Source organism: Melopsittacus undulatus, chromosome 16, assembly GCF_012275295.1.
Source record: "Melopsittacus undulatus isolate bMelUnd1 chromosome 16, bMelUnd1.mat.Z, whole genome shotgun sequence".
Lineage (NCBI taxonomy): Eukaryota > Metazoa > Chordata > Aves > Psittaciformes > Psittaculidae > Melopsittacus > Melopsittacus undulatus.
The window spans coordinates 3,103,096-3,118,180 of NC_047542.1; the positions used below are offsets into that span (position 1 = coordinate 3,103,096).

The 15,085-nt window shown below is 52.3% G+C and overlaps 2 protein-coding genes across 3 annotated transcripts in view; both read left to right on the forward strand.

The window, feature by feature from the left end:
• The first annotated feature begins 137 nt into the window (after positions 1–137).
• LOC101881848 (adenosine receptor A3-like) lies at positions 138–2,553 on the forward strand. Its single transcript, XM_005143215.3, has 3 exons — positions 138–146; positions 929–1,269; positions 1,802–2,553. The coding sequence occupies exons 1-3, from the start codon at positions 138–140 to the stop codon at positions 2,403–2,405; spliced, it is 954 nt and encodes a 317-aa protein (XP_005143272.2). The 3' UTR covers positions 2,406–2,553.
• An 8,825-nt stretch (positions 2,554–11,378) lies between these two features.
• RAP1A (RAP1A, member of RAS oncogene family) overlaps positions 11,379–15,085 on the forward strand; it is a 34,944-nt gene continuing 31,237 nt past the window's right edge. Inside the window, exons 1-3 of one of the 2 annotated variants that reach the window (XM_034069674.1) lie at positions 11,385–11,432; positions 11,740–11,809; positions 12,221–12,329. The gene's annotated coding sequence lies outside the window, so the exon portion shown is untranslated. Of the gene's footprint in view, positions 11,433–11,739; positions 11,810–12,220; positions 12,330–15,085 lie in introns of both variants that reach the window. The other variant, XM_034069673.1, reaches the window with a different exon arrangement.

Below are 15,085 nucleotides of genomic sequence, written 5' to 3' on the forward strand. Positions count from 1 at the left end.
TATCTGTGGGGCAGGAGACAAATCCCAGGCCATGGCTGGGATGTAGGCAAGGCTTTTGTGAGCTGAAGGAGCTGCTCCTCAGGGAAGTGGGCAAGGGTGGGCAGCCTGCACTGCACAGCTACGGGCATCCATGGGGAATGACCCAGGTAAGATGCTCCCCACTTCCTACCCTCACTGTGTGGCTCCTCTCAGGGCTTTGGTTTCCTTTCTCTGTCTTCTACTCCTGTGGCTGCTGTAAGATGCCTCTTGTAGAGACCACTCCATAGGGGCTTTGAGAGCCTCTGCTGCCCTGCTCCTGCTGCACGCACAGCCCCTGGGCACCACAGCTTGTGGGACCTTAGGGGAGCAACTTGTGCAACAATTCCTCCTTCCATTTCCCCTTTGCTCACCCCAAACCCAGCTGAACACCTTCATATTTGCCTTCCCCACCTGTTCTTTGTGGGAAGGGAACAGACTGGAGCATCCCAGGTCCTTTGGCCCTGTTTTCTTTGATGCTTACACCTTCACTGCACACCGTGTAGATGGAGCAGGCTTCAGAGGAGCTCGGAGACAGCAATCCAGCCACCACAGAGCTGTGCATTGGCTCATTGACCCTGCGAGGCTGCACAGGGAGGAGATTGTACTTTTCAGGGCTAAAAGTTAGCAGAATTACCACAAGCCCCTGTGGTTTGTTCAAGGTGTCATTAGATAACGTTGACTTCTACAGAAGCACACACAAACCTCGAGGAGACAGGAAAGATGTTACAGGGTTTTTAGAGGTCTAATAGATGCTCATGGATGAATTTGCTCATCTTTGGAGAGCTGTGGGCAAAGTTCTGAATGAGGAACTTCATTGAGAGCACATCAGAGAGGAGCTGGCTTCTGACCTGGCTGCTGGGGCCGAAAATGAGAGTTCAGCTCAGTATTGCTTCACTTTGGATATAAACAGTCCAGAATGGCAATAGGCAGCCTGGATGTGATCTATATCACCATGGAGTCCGTCATTGGGATAGCTGCGGTGGTGGGCAATGCCTTGGTGATCTGGGCAGTGAAGCTGAACCCAGCTCTGCAGAAGACCACCTTCTTTTACATCGTTTCCCTGGCCCTCAGTGACATTGCCATGGGGATCCTTGTCATGCCGCTGGCTGTCATTGTGAGCCTCGGAGTTGTCACCCATTTCTACTCCTGCCTCTTCATGTGCTGCCTCATGATGATCTTCTCTCATGCTTCCATCCTGTCTCTCCTGGCCATTGCAGTCGACAGGTACCTGCGAGTGAAGCTGCCGACCAGGTGAGTCTGGGCCAAGGGCTCATCTCATCATCTCTTCCCCATTGCTCTTCTCCCTTATGTTTTCCTTCTCCCTGCACTGTAAGGGATTCCCTGGCATCACTGGTTCTCTGAGGGAAGCTCACACAAAGGCAGAGGCTCTCAGATGGGGCCAATGGAGCCTCATCAGTGCCTAAGAACCTTCAGCTTCTGAGAGCCAGGGAAGGGATGCTCATACATGGGGCTGTAGCAGGTGATCTTCAGGTTTTCCCCTCCAGACAGCCTGATGCAGGTCAAAATGAACCAATCTTCCCGAGGAAAGGGTCTGACCCCTTTCTGTGGGTTCTCTTTAAAGGGGGTTGGTGACTGGAGGTTCCCCTGTAGTTCCAAAGCCCACTTTAAATGTCAGCAGCTGCGAAGGACCAACTGCACAGAGCTGTGCTCAGCTGGGATGAGCCCAACCAGAGACAAGTGCTTAAGAGCCCAGGTTCCTGCAGATGTAGTTCCTCTTTCTGAAGGACCACATCTAACATGGCTGATGCTTCCTGCCCCCCAGGTACAGGGCAGCTGTCACCAGGAGAAGGATCTGTGTGACCCTGGCACTCTGCTGGCTTGTGTCTGTGCTGGTGGGGCTGGTCCCCATGCTGGGATGGAACCGGCACACTGGCAGCGCCAGCCACATCGAGTGTCACTATCTGGCTGTGATGAGGATGGATTATGTGGTGTATTTCAGCTTCTTCGCCTGGATCCTCCTTCCCTTGCTCATCATGTGTGTGCTCTACGCTGAGATCTTCTATATCATGTGGGTAAAACTAAGCCTCAGCTCAGCAAGTGGAGAAACGGCTTGTGGGAAGGAGTATGAAATGGCCAAGTATCTGTCCCTCATCCTCCTCTTGTTTGCAGCATCTTGGCTGCCTCTGGGCATCCTGAACTGCGTTTCCTACTTCTGCCCCTCGTGCAGCACCCCGCAGGCTCTGACGTACCTGAGCATCCTGCTGTCCCACTCCAACTCAGCCATGAACCCCATCGTCTATGCCTTCAAAATCCACAAGTTCAAGGAAACATACGCCTTCATTCTGAGGAATTACATCCTGCCCCAGAAGGCAGAGTCTGCTCTTTGTAGCACACAACAAACAGAGCAGGGAGCGAGCAGCATCTGAGCTCTCCAGGCTGGGTCAACTGATGGGAGCAACCAGAGAGGGGTGAACATGGCACAGACACCGAGATGCTCCTCAGACCCCGTGCTCTGGAGCAATGGTTGTGTGTGTTTGTGTCCAGCTAACCCAGCTCTGGGCAGTGCGATGCCAGGTCCAGGTTCCCAGCAAACTCCACAGATAAAGAACCTCCTTTGTGTTCCCACAGCAAAAGATGGGAGAGGTTTGGAGCAGAGCTACAGGGGAAGGGTGGGATTGACATTGCTCGTGCTTATGGGGTTTTGTTTAGTTAATAAAACTGATCTCTGTGCACTGCTGCTGGTGGTGGTGAGGTTGCTTTCCCACGGGGGCACCATCTCTGTGTAAAAGATGCCCACAAAGCTGCTGGTCCTACCAGGGCACAGGCTCTTGGGTCTCTTTGTCCATCCTGTTTAGCAGTCATGGAGAGGGCAGATTTAGATCAGGTCTGAGGAAGAAGTTCTTCACCGGGAGGATGCTGAGGCCCTTTGGGTCCTCATCCCCACTGATGCCCCAAGGGTGATGCCATCAGGCAGCTGAGCTGCTCCTGCCCTGCCTGGGGCCGAACTGGGGTGTTCCCGTCCAGCTCCCCCTGTTCCCACCGTGTTCCTGCAGGGAAGGCACAAGGTGCACTTGTTTTCCCCACTAGCTTCCTCCGTCAGGCAGCATCTGTTTCCTGTCCTAAATACAACAGGGGCAGGTTGGGGGCAGCTGTGACTCCTCTGTCAGCAGAGCCTGTGCCCTGCTGCTGACTGCCCTGCACCAGGGACACCCCGGGCTGCTGCATCCTCCTTCTGTGGGCTCCCAGCCCTTCTCCCATTGCCACCTTCAGCCCCAGTGTCAGAAAACACTGGGCTGGAGGGGGGGTTATGGCTTGCAAAGAGACTGAATGCTCCCTGCACACAGGAGCCATATGGAATCAGGGGGTGTTTTGGTGTGGAAATCAGCTCTGCCCTCCCATTCTCACTGTTTATTCACAAGCATCTAAACCCAAATCCCGACCAAAGGGCTCCCTCCTTTACTTCTCTAACACACTCATGCACTAAGCATGCCCAGTGCTCCTGCTGGAACAGGGAAACACACGGCTGAGCTCTGCACACCGGTGCTAACCATCCTCCCCTGAGTGCTGCTGCTGGCTATGCTCTGTGTGTGCATACACATATACATGCTGCTGTAGCAGAGGAGCCTCCTGCGAGTTGTGTCGGAGGATTTGGATGCTTTTGCTGCCACACACAGTAATTTGTTTTCTTGACAACAGTTGTGTTTGAAGCCTTGTTCAGGCTGATGGAGCTGGCAGCAGCAGGGAGCATGAGTAAGAGGGATCAGGCTCAGCTGCATGCGGGTCCAGGGTTCATTTTACCATTCCTCCATGGTATGGGGTGGGTATCAGCAGAGGCAGGGAGTCTCTGGAGAGCCCAGGAGGTTTTGGTTCAGACCAGGATTCAAAGGTGTGGGTTTAGATGATGCCTGTGTGGAGAAGGTGGCTTGAGGAGGAGCTCCCATGCGGCAGAGCCCAGGGATGCTGTACTTCGATGGGGTTAAACAGTGGTTTGGATCCTGGTCCCCAAGCACTTGATGGGTTTGCCATTTAAAGGCTATAGTCAGCTTGCTTCTTGGATAGCTCCAGCGAAAGGCTTCCAGCCATTCCCCAAGGATCCTCCTACATCCTGGTGAGATAAGGATCAGGAAGGGAATGGACTATCTGCAATCTCAGCTGTGCCTTTGAGCACTGATTCCCTTTTCACACTGGGGGCGGAGGGGAGGAGAAAAGATTTTCCAGAAGTATTTAAGTGACACATGGATACAGGGAATAAAACCACACAACAGAGATCTTATGTGAGGCACAACAGCAACAGCAGCAGCAGCTTTTGCTCTGCCTGAGCTGGACAATGGTTGCGGGCAGACCCATGCATGGTGCCCGTGTGCCACAGCAGGGCCTCGGTGCTCTGAGCCATCAATGTACCCTGCTCTCATTCCTCTTTCCTTCCTCTCCTGTGCCAGCTCCGGAGGTTTGGGTTTTATTCTGGGGCTTTGAAGTGTGACGTGTGCCCTAAAGGAACAGGAAAGCAGCAGCTCCTGCCCCAAGAGGTGGTGAGCGGTGAGTGCTGTCCTGGTGCTTCCCTGCCTCGGAAGGAAGTGGAAGCAAAGCAGAGAGAGGATGTGAATGTGAAGCAGGGTCCCCTTTGGTTTAACAGGGAGTGCCTGTGATCTGGTGCATGGTGAGCCCGAAGGCAAGGCTGGAGCCTGGTGCTGGTGACCAATGGCATGTCCCTGCTCCGTGCCTCGGTTTCCCCATCCATGGGAAGAGGAGGGTCTTGTCAGAGCACTCTGCGAGCTGGGAAGGGCTGGGCAGGAGCAGTGTCCTTTTGGATTCCTTCTGAAACTTCCCATTTGGGCACTGTGGTGATGGCAATGAACCATTGTCAGTGTCAGCCGTGGATGGGAATGCAGCAGTGTGGGAGCTCCAGGCTCAGCTCCCATTGATCCCGTTCTTGGGAATGGCGCTTTCCACAGCAGTTCCTGGACACCCTCTCCCTGATGTCTTGCACCTGGGCAAGGAGATGCTGCTCCAGAAGTGAAACCTGTCCTCAGCAAACCTCCAGAAGCATTTGGGATGTTTTCGGCTCTCTCCATGGATTTGCTCAGCTGGATGATGTGGCTTTGGATGTGAAACCTCCCGAAACCTGGGACGAGGCTTTGTGTTTGCTCTTCTTGCTCAGCTCGTTGTGGAGCCTGTGTAGGAGGCAGATGAGGCTGTCAAACCAGTGTGGCTCAGTGGGCTTGGCTGCAGCCTTGAAACAGCTCCTGCTCGTCAGCCCCTGGAACTCCAAGTACAACCAGGGCAGGAATGCAGGGACAAGGCTTGGATCAACCATAAGCTCATGTGCTGCAAAGTTAATACCATTTATAAATGGAGTTTTAATGGTTCCCTTTGAGTGTGGCTGGGGAGCAGCTGAAGCTCAGGCAGGGCAGAGAAGGAGCAGCACCCCATTTGATGCTAAATCATGGGCATAGCACTGACCTTTCCCAGCCTGTGGGAGCAGTGATTCTCTCCCGGTTATCAGCTCATCCTACCCAAGGCTGTTCCTTTCCCTCAAAGTCCCTGGGGCCAGCACTGACCTGTACCAGGCTGTGTTTTCCTGCTGACCCATTAGGTACTAAAGGGTTAGGTGCTGGGCATCTTCTGCACACACAGAGCTCCACAGCGGTGCCACCAGCATTGCTCTTGGTCCACAAGCATCAGATGTGACTCAGTGACAGGCAGCGCAGGGGCTTGCTCTGCAGGGATCACAGCACAAGTCACCGTGTACAAAGGAGACTGGTGACACTGGAAGAACCACACCGAGGATGCTCCTCAGCAATCGCAGGTATCAGTCATTCCCGTTCTGCACCAGACCTCAATGGGAAAACCCCATGTGCAGGCTGTGGGGTGAAGAAGACTCCTGGTGAAGCATCAGAAGCCACCAAGCCCCAGCAGGACCAAGCACTGAGGAGCTGCTGGTTTCCCACTGGTGTCAAAGCTGGAAGATCCCGGTTGGAGCCACAGAGGGAACCTCCATCATTCCCGGCCATCCCACAGGCAGGGTCAGTGCAGAGGGGCTGGAGCTTTGAGGGATGCAGGAGCAGAACATGGGAGCTGCTGGCAGGATGAGGATGGGGATGGGGAGTCCTGGCTCCTCCCTGGGGATGTGCCCAGGCAGCAACACATGGTGGTGACAGGAGCCATCACTGAGAACCTGTCGGGCTGGTACATGGGACCTGACCACAACAGCCAGCGCAGGCAGCGAGACAAGAGATGCCATGGGCTGATAGCACCGCAAGAGATGCTATGGGCTGATAGCACCGCAAAGACAAGAGGGGGGGTCTGTTCCAAAGGTAACTCCAAGAACTGGCTCCCGTCACCCCACAAGCTCCATGCACGTTCTGCTGTATGAAATGGGGCAGCGGCTGTTGTGGGACCTCCTGGCAGATGAACACCCTCATCCCCAGTGTGCTCCTTGAGGAACTGTGACAGTGCTCCCAGGGAGGGGGGTGATGCGCTGGCACAGGTGCCCAGAGAATGGATGCTCTGCATCCATCTGCCCCCAGCTCGCTGCATGGAGCCAGCCCCTCACACACACACACTCCATCCATGCTGGAACAAGCAATTGTGCAGCACTGGTGGTGCTGAGTCCCAGGAGGGGAGCTGCTGCAGCCCCGGGTGCTGCAGTCTGTGCAGGCAGATCGTGACCGTGTCCACTCGCTGACACGGGCAGCACAGGCTGGGCTGCTCCTGCCTGCCAACCCATCTGCTGTGCTTCTCACATCATATGCAACTGTTTTATCTTTGCTCATTTCTATTGCTAAACACTGGCTGAGGGATGAGCTATTTTCAAACGCAGCTGCTGTTATTTATACAAACACTTGTGTTCCAAAGGGCAGCAGAGGGAAGCGTTGAAAATCAAAGCACCCCAAATGCTTCTAGGATGTAATTGGGCTGCTTGGCTGGTGATGCAGCCGTGTGCACTGCTCACTGGGGACAGACACGACCGTGGCTCCCGTTGGAAGAGTTCACCCCTTGCCATCATCTTCATCTGCAGCCCAGCCCTGCCCATGGGGGAAACCTCCTGAGGGCTGGAGGAAGAGGGACAGGACCTCCAGCCCTTACTCAGGCACAGTTTCCATCATCTGAGTCATAGTAGGGTGGAAATGACTCACAACCTGGTGAGGAGGCAACAGCTCATTTCAGACATGGATTTTGGGGTGGGATGTGCCCAAAAGGACCAAGGGCTGCTGTGCTTGGGAGGGGAACATTCTCTTTACAAGGAGACACGGTTGTGCTCCCTCTTATCCAGTGCCTGCTTTACTGTTAACATAAAGTAACAGCCTTGCTGTAGGAAAACACCTACTCTCTGCTGAGCAAGGAGCATAGAGCCAGTGTTATTGCTTGTGTTCAGGAAGCAATCAGAAAGCGAAGAATGCTATCACAAAGCAAAGTTATTGTAATCATAATTACAGTGGAGCAGCTACTATAGAGAGCTGAGAAACAGCTTCTCTTGAAGCAGCTGTTTTAAGACAAGGTCCTGCTGCCACCTGAAAGCAGGAGTAAGAGATTGCTGGAGCAGCTGGGAGGTGATGGGATGAGTAAATCCTCTTTGGAGAGCAGAGCAGCACTGATTGGAAACACACAGCTCTTCTTCAGGTACAGGTGAGCTCACTGATGTCCTTATAAACCCTGTCCTGCAGCCTTAGGCCTGCCCTGCTGCTGCTTGGGTGTGCTGCTGGTGTGGGGCTGGCCAAGGGTGGAAGAAGGGCTGCCATGGTGTGGTACCTGCTATGTGCAAGGCTGGTGGTTACCAGGACCAGGAACAGGTAATGAAGACATCTCATAGATCTTGGAGGTTTCCAGCAGCTTGTAGACAAGTGGCTGGATTGCTGCTCTTACCTACTAATTACACATCACCCCTGGCTGTAACACAGTCATTGTGTGACCACGTTTAAACAAAGCGAGTGTTAAACCCCACGAAACACAGGAGCACGAACTTGCTGAATTAGATGTTTTCTGTTTCAATACATATGCCATTGAATCCTGAGGCAGTGTTTGCCTCACCTGCCTCCACAGAGCTTGTCAGATGCTGGTGTGTGTTAAGTGATCCCTGGCAAGGACGTGGCACCCTCTGGAGCGCTGTGCCAGGGAGCTGGTGATGGGAGATGAGCTGCCTGCTCAGTGACCCCTGAATCTGTGCTACTGGCTGCGGGAGTGGCTGTCAGCACAGTGCCAGTGATGTGGGTATGAACTCCTACCATAATTAACTCATTATTCCTAATGACACACTCCGATCTCATCTGCGAAGGAAAATATTGTTGTTGGCACTTCCAAAGCTCACGTTGAGCTCTTTGAAATGAGCTTTTCTTTCCCCTGATTCTTCCACAACTATAATTTAAAAACCTATTGTAAATGTAGACAGGAGCAGTTCCTTTCTTGTGCAGTTTAAGTTCAACCAGGACACAATCATTGTGTAGTCAGCACCTTTACTTTTGACAGCTAGAGCAATACTAATGTGGTATTAGCCTGTACAGTGTCAAATACACTTCCATTTAAATGTGCTGTTGATGTGTGTTACTGAGCTGAGTTCCTCTCTCTAGTCCTGTGATTCTATCAGCCAGGAATCCAAGCTCATTATGTGAATGCAAATTGTTTCTGGATATCATTAACTCAGCAATAGGCACTTGATGGATATTTACATCAGCTGCACTTGTGACCATTTATCCAATTGGGCAGGTTTGATTTTGGAGTCAACAAAGGTCCTGAGGGATTATGATTCACTTCCATTTGTCTGCATAAGTCTCAGTGCAACCCCTGCATCTCAGCTGCAAAACCAGTAGAGAATTGCAGTCCTACTGCAGATGCTGGGGATGAGTGTCCTCCCTTCAGCCTTTCACTGCTGCTACTACCAGGAAAAGCTGGAATGCTGGTATAATTTAATACCAATGGAATTTAGATTGGAGACTTCGGAAAAGACATTCTTGTGGTAACTTATGATTTATATAAAGAGAAGGGTTGTGATAAATGGCAGTGTTTTGTATAAACCTGCAATGCTAAGGGCCACTGATACCTTGGACTGTGTCCAGGACATGCAGGTTGTGTCCTGTATGTGGCAGGATGTAGAGGCTTCATTCTCTTTGCCTTTATAACCTTGTGTTGCTGAGCTGGTGTGCAGTAGAAATCCATGGTTTGAGGATGACAGCAGGTTTTACCCATTCCAAGCAGGTGTAAGTGGTGACATCAGTAACACTGTAGATGTCCCTGAAATAATGGGATTTGATAGAAACTGGGAAAAGCAGAGGGAGAGACAAGGTGTGGATGCAGGACTTTTGTGTCCTGCTGACAGATGGAGCAATCCCCCATGGCACAAGAGGTAAGGTGCAGCAGCACAGCAGTGACATGGGCTCCAGCGGTGTCAGTCTGTCTTCAGGGCTGCATCCCTCCTGCTGAAGGGGAAGGGCAGCACCTGGAGCTTATTCCCTATTAAATTCAGCAGGAAAAGTCTCTCTGATTGCAGCTGAACTTGGACCCCTTTCTCCTCCTCATTTCACAACTAGGTTCACATTTGTCCAGATCTAATTTCATGTACTTGCAAAGTCTGACTCAGCAATGAAGTTATCAGCTTCCACTCAAAGCTGTGAAAAACTGAGGGGGAAAGTCAATCTTCCCAGAACTGACACCAAAGAGGTGTTTGTTTTGCTGAATCAGGCCCTGAGTGTGTCTGGACCCTTATTGTTTTGAAACGTGGATGGTCCACAAGGCATGAAAGAGATAAGTGTTTGATTCATTGGGTACAATGAGGTTCTCCAGTCAGCAGCCGGGTGGGAAAAGCTGCAGATGCATTGATATTTTGGGCAAAGGTTATAAAACCTTTAATTTTAACTAAAGCCTTGAGGAGCGCTCGTATCTTCCCATGTACACCGAGCCTCTGAAAGGCTGTGTCTTTGTGCTGCTTCTGTTCATAGGAATGAGTTTCATTTGAGTGACTTTGTAGCTTTTCAATCAGAAGTTAGGGCTGATTTTTGTCTCTGTGTGTTTCCCACATACGGCCTCATGTTCTTAACCCAGAGCTAGGAGCTTCCTCTGGCCACAGATGTCACAACGATGCTTGCACTCAAGGGAAACTCAACCATGGCTGTTAAGCATCCTTAAAGGCAGATGATCCTGCCCCATTGCAGGAGGAGAGACTGAGCTCTGCTGCTGGGGCTGGCAAGGCTGAACCCCTGCAGAGAAGAAGGTGGAAATCCCTCTGCTGAGCTTACCTGCCTCCAGCTGTACAAATGAGAGGCAGTGATTCAGCCGCCCGCTCCCGGCACAGGGGTCCCCAGGCGAGGAGAAGCCTTCTTGAGCCATAAAGAACAGGGATTTATGGATCAGCATCAGCAGCCACAGGGTGCGTGTGGGAGCAGAGTTCTCTGTGCTGGGTATTTCCACCCTGTGAGCAGAACTGAAGCAGGGTTTGCTCTCCATTAGAGTGAGGAGGGTAAGAGTGGGGACTCTGAGCTGTGTGTGTCTTCTGGCCGCTGCCTTGAAGGGGTTTGGGATACGTCATTTAACCTTTGTCTTAGTTTCCTCCTCTCTAAGCCAGACGAGTCATATTTAGCATTCCTGGGGATGGTGGCTGCGGTCCTCGCCCTGTCCCTGGTTATTTAAAGAGGTGATGCTGTGCTCGCAAATACAAGCAGCCCCTTTGCATTTTAAGTGCCATTCATGGAGAGCTAAGCACTCAAATCATAGAAGCTATTACAGCTCCTCATGGGGTGCTTATGCATTTTTAACCAGGGGAAAAAAGAAAGGCATTGAAATCTAGGAACTGTTGACATTAGCTTTTCTTGAGGATGTATTTTATAGCTGAGTTATAGTTTCTTAGGGCTAAGGAAGCAACCGAACAGATCATGAGACCCTGTGCAGTGACTGTGGTGAGCTCCTGACCCGATCCTTGGTGCATGGCTGCCGTTACCTGTGAACCCTAAAGGGACATAAACCCGGTGTCAGGATCTGCGTGTGTTGTTCCGGTGTTCCCTCATTTCTCACTGATCACAGGCACATCCCACTCGGCTGTCACAGCTCTTTATCCATCACACAAGCGGCCTCATTGAGCCCCATGCTCAGCATCACCCCCTGCACTGCCCGCGGCCCCTTCCCCTCGCTAAGGAGCCGCTCTCGGCCTCCTGCTCTCCTCGGCCCCTGCTCCCTTTGCTGTCACCCAGCGCTCGGCCCCTTCCCATCCACGGCCCTGCAGCCCGCGGGGAGCCCGAGCCCGAGGCCCAGCCAGGAGCCCTCAGCCCCCGGCCCCGGCAGGGAAGGCCCCGGCACCTGCTCGGCCCCTCCGCCGCCTCCGCGCACAACTTTCCGGGGGCCGCCCCGGCCCCGTCCCCGCCCCGCTGGCTCCTCCCCAGGCCGCGGCCGGGGAGGGCGGAGCGGACGCGCACCAGCCGAGCCCGGAGCCCGGAGCCGAGCGGCGGCGGGGGCGGCCCGGACCGGCGGCGGTGAGCGGGGCAGCGGTGGGGCCGGGCCGGGGCCGGGGCCTGGCCGGGGGGAGGCCGCGGGGCCGGGGAGGGGGGTCCGGGGCCGGGCGGTGTCAGCGGGGCCGGGCCGAGCGCTCCCTCCCCAGGGGCCGGGAGCTGGGGGGAGGCGGCTCCGGCCCCGGCCCTGTCCGCGGCGGGGCGGGCGCTGGGCCCTGGGCGGTGCGGGGCTCCCCGTCCCCTGCCGTGGCTGCGGGCGCAGGCGGGACATCCATCTTGTGAGGCCTCGGGTGTCCCTCGGGCACTAACCGGGCTCCTCCGTGTTCCCTAGAGGCAGGCGCCGGCCCCGAGATGTAACGGGGCGGAGGAGCTCCCGTGGCGGCCGCGAACACCGCTTGGAGGTGAGCGGGATGAGGGGACGGGCGGTGCGGGAGGAGGGCAGCGGTCTGGGGACGGGGATGAGCCAGGCCGGGGGCGCAGCTGGGTGCTGAGAGCGGGTCCGGAGCAGCCATCCCGGCCCCCCACTGCTCCGGGCCCGGCCTCCGAGCCCAGGGACCCCTTGTCTCACTGAAGGGGTTCTTGGGCTTCCTTCAGTGCCTTTAAGGAGACAAAGTGTTCTCTTTGGAGGGGAAACTTCTGGGTTTAGATACTTGTGAATTGGTGTCTTTGCCTGCGGTTTGAGCTGCGGTGGTTGGGGGTTGGATGCACCGGGTCAATCCCGGCCGGGGGAGTTCTGCTTTGTGCACAGCTTGGAAAGGGCTGCAAACAGGAAGGGCAACCCTTGAAAACTTTGTTCTCTTTCCTTTCAATAGCTTAACAAGAGAGATAATACACTTAAAATAGCTGTTTGACTTGAAAACGCCTCTCTGCTGTCAGGGTATTGGATCGGCACTCTGATTTCTGTTGCCTTTATGCTTCTCGGTGAGTAGTAGTAGTGCTTCCACGAAAGGAGACACAGCTGATGTGCAGTTAAATGGAGGGAGGCGGCTGTTGCGTGGAGAGCAGCTGTCTGCCCTGGTGCTGGGGTTTACCCTTGTTCCCACTGCAATGGGAGGTTGCAGACTCCCACGGGTGCAGACAGGTCCCTCGGGTTCTGAACGGGTTTTAACGTGGGGATCTGGGAGGCTTGGAGGCAGTGAGGGATGGGGCTGAGGAGGAACAAAGCGTTAGCAGCAGAAGGGCTGTGCCTTTAATGAGAAGTTATCTGAAATGAGGCGACTTAAAGGGAAGTTTCAGATGGAGCCTCTGTGCTGTCTGTGACTTCTTGTAACTTCTGGAGGCGCAGTTCATGTCCCAAGGATGAACTGCAGTCCGGTTTAACTGACATCATTATCGTGTTGCTATAGTGACTTCATTGCTCCGGGAATGCCATGTTCACATCCTGTTGCTATGGAAAAGACCAGTGTGATAAATAAAAACATTTAATGTTCGGTTCATCATTATGGCAGCAAAAAACACCATTGATTTATTGGTGCGATTGCCTGATGGGTGGCAAACAAACTCCGAGAGGAGTTCCTAGTGCTGAGTTAGACACTGGGAGATTGTAGTTCTTGGAATGTTGGCCCTTCGTTCTCTGTTGTGGCAGGCAGCAGAAGTTGTGAAATCCCAGTTTTGGGAATGAGGATGCGAATACGCATGTGGTGCAAGGTGGAGTCGACAGGAAGTGCTGTGCTCACATACACGGCTTCTAAAAATAATCTGGTTTTGTGCACAGTGTTTTCTGTGCACCAGGAGAGGAGCGCTTGGCTTGCGTCAGGCTAAGAGCGCCCATGGAAAACTGACTTGTGCTTAAAAGCAGGTATTTCTATGGCCTTTGTAGGTGTAGGGTTGTGTGTCCCCAAGGGTGTAGGTGATCAGGGGACCACGTGTGGGTTGAAGGAAACCTTGATGACATTTAGAAGGCCCAGCTGGTGCTGGCAGAGCTGTGACTGAGGAGTGGAAGGGAGCTGAGCGGTGGCTGTCATCACGTGTCCTGGCTCTGGTGCGGCCGATTTTAGGGTAAGTAGCTTTGCTGCAGGTTTTGAGAGGACTTCGTGCCAAATGGGCTCAATTACTCAGTGTAATTCCAGCGACACATTAATGCTTTTCTTGCAGACTGATGTTTATGCCGTTGATCAGAATGGTTTATATTTGAAGCCATAAGCTGCAAATACACAGCCTGTTTGTGATGTGTTTCGTGGCTGTTCATCCAGTCTGAGGACTGTTCTTCAACTGAAATGGAATTAGCAGGAGCGTAGGATGAGGACATACTCTGACATAAGTGACTTAATTGTGTACTGAATCATCGTCTTGGGCATAAACAACTCTAAGCAGTTGTTTGTACTATATATTGCAGGGGTTTTTCTTGTACCACGTGGATGCACAGTGCCCTCGGTGGCACTTTGAACTTGTGCTGAGTATTTAGAGAGCACATTGCTTCTGTGCAACCTTACAGAGACTTAATAAAAAGTCATCTTAAAGAGGAAGCCTAATATTGTGAGGACAGGAACATATTATCTGTTTATACTAGACAAAAGGAAGTGAATCTGCTGCATACATGTAAAGGTTGAGTCTTGACTCATATTTGAACTGGTTTTTACTTGTAGCTGTCTGAAATTGCTAATTCCCCTTGGTTTGGTGTTACTGTCAGCCTTGCTGAAGTGAGTTCAGCAGAGCTCTGTGGGGCTCAGGCAGCGGGGTCTGCCTCTGGATCCTCATCAAAACCTTCTACTATAGGATAATATGGGAGATTTCCAGTTTTATCGCTTTCTGATGAGCCAAGTTAATGTTAAACATCAAGCACTTCTAACAGCTTCGTGTGTGTAATTCTGCAGAAGCAGACTGAAGAGAGACTGACTTTTAAAGCTTATTCCAGTGTGTTTGAGTTTGGTTTCAGCCTTGATTTGGGGTGGGTGGTTGTTGGGTTTTCTTAAGATGGGATGGTGGTTAGAGTACAGCCTGAATTCACTTTATGCCGAGCTCTGAACTAGTGATTGATTTGCTTTTCCTCTTTCTTATTTAAGGAGCAATAGGAAATGAATCAATGTTAATGAAAGCATCTTCTTAGAGGAGTGCTCATAAATCCAGCTTGGGCATTTGTGCTCACGCTTTGCAGTAGTTTCTGGACACCTAATGGCAGAGATAAGTAAGGATGTTCGGAAGTCTGGAAGAGAAGTTCATCTTGCTGAGCTGTCTCGTTCCATCCAGTCTGCCTCGTTGAGATGGTCAAACCTGTGTTTTATTTGCTGCAGTACTGAAGTGTGGTGGCAGCCAGGATTTGAGATTATTCGGGTTCTTGGGCTGCTCTCTGGGTATAAATGAATGTCCTAAAAAGTCCACCTCTCAAACAGGCTTCTCCTTGGATTACATCCTAGCATCATAAGGACAGAGGGGATAAAGGAGGATAATTCATAAGGCCCAGGTTGCAACAAGACTACAGCTGTATTAGCTTGCGGCTGCTATTCTGCAAACTGAAAATATGCTTCCCGCTATGAGGGTTGAAATATAATCAAGTTCAATAGAGTTCAGTTAATGGAAATGGTTAAATAAAACCTGAAGGTGAATCTGTTTCAGTCATACATCTGCAAATGGGTTGCATTGGTCAGTCTAAGAAGAGAGGCACAATGTCTGTGGTAAGACACTTCCCAGAATGGTTAACTTTCTGTTCTTTTTCAGGCAGTACACATAGAAACAGTAGT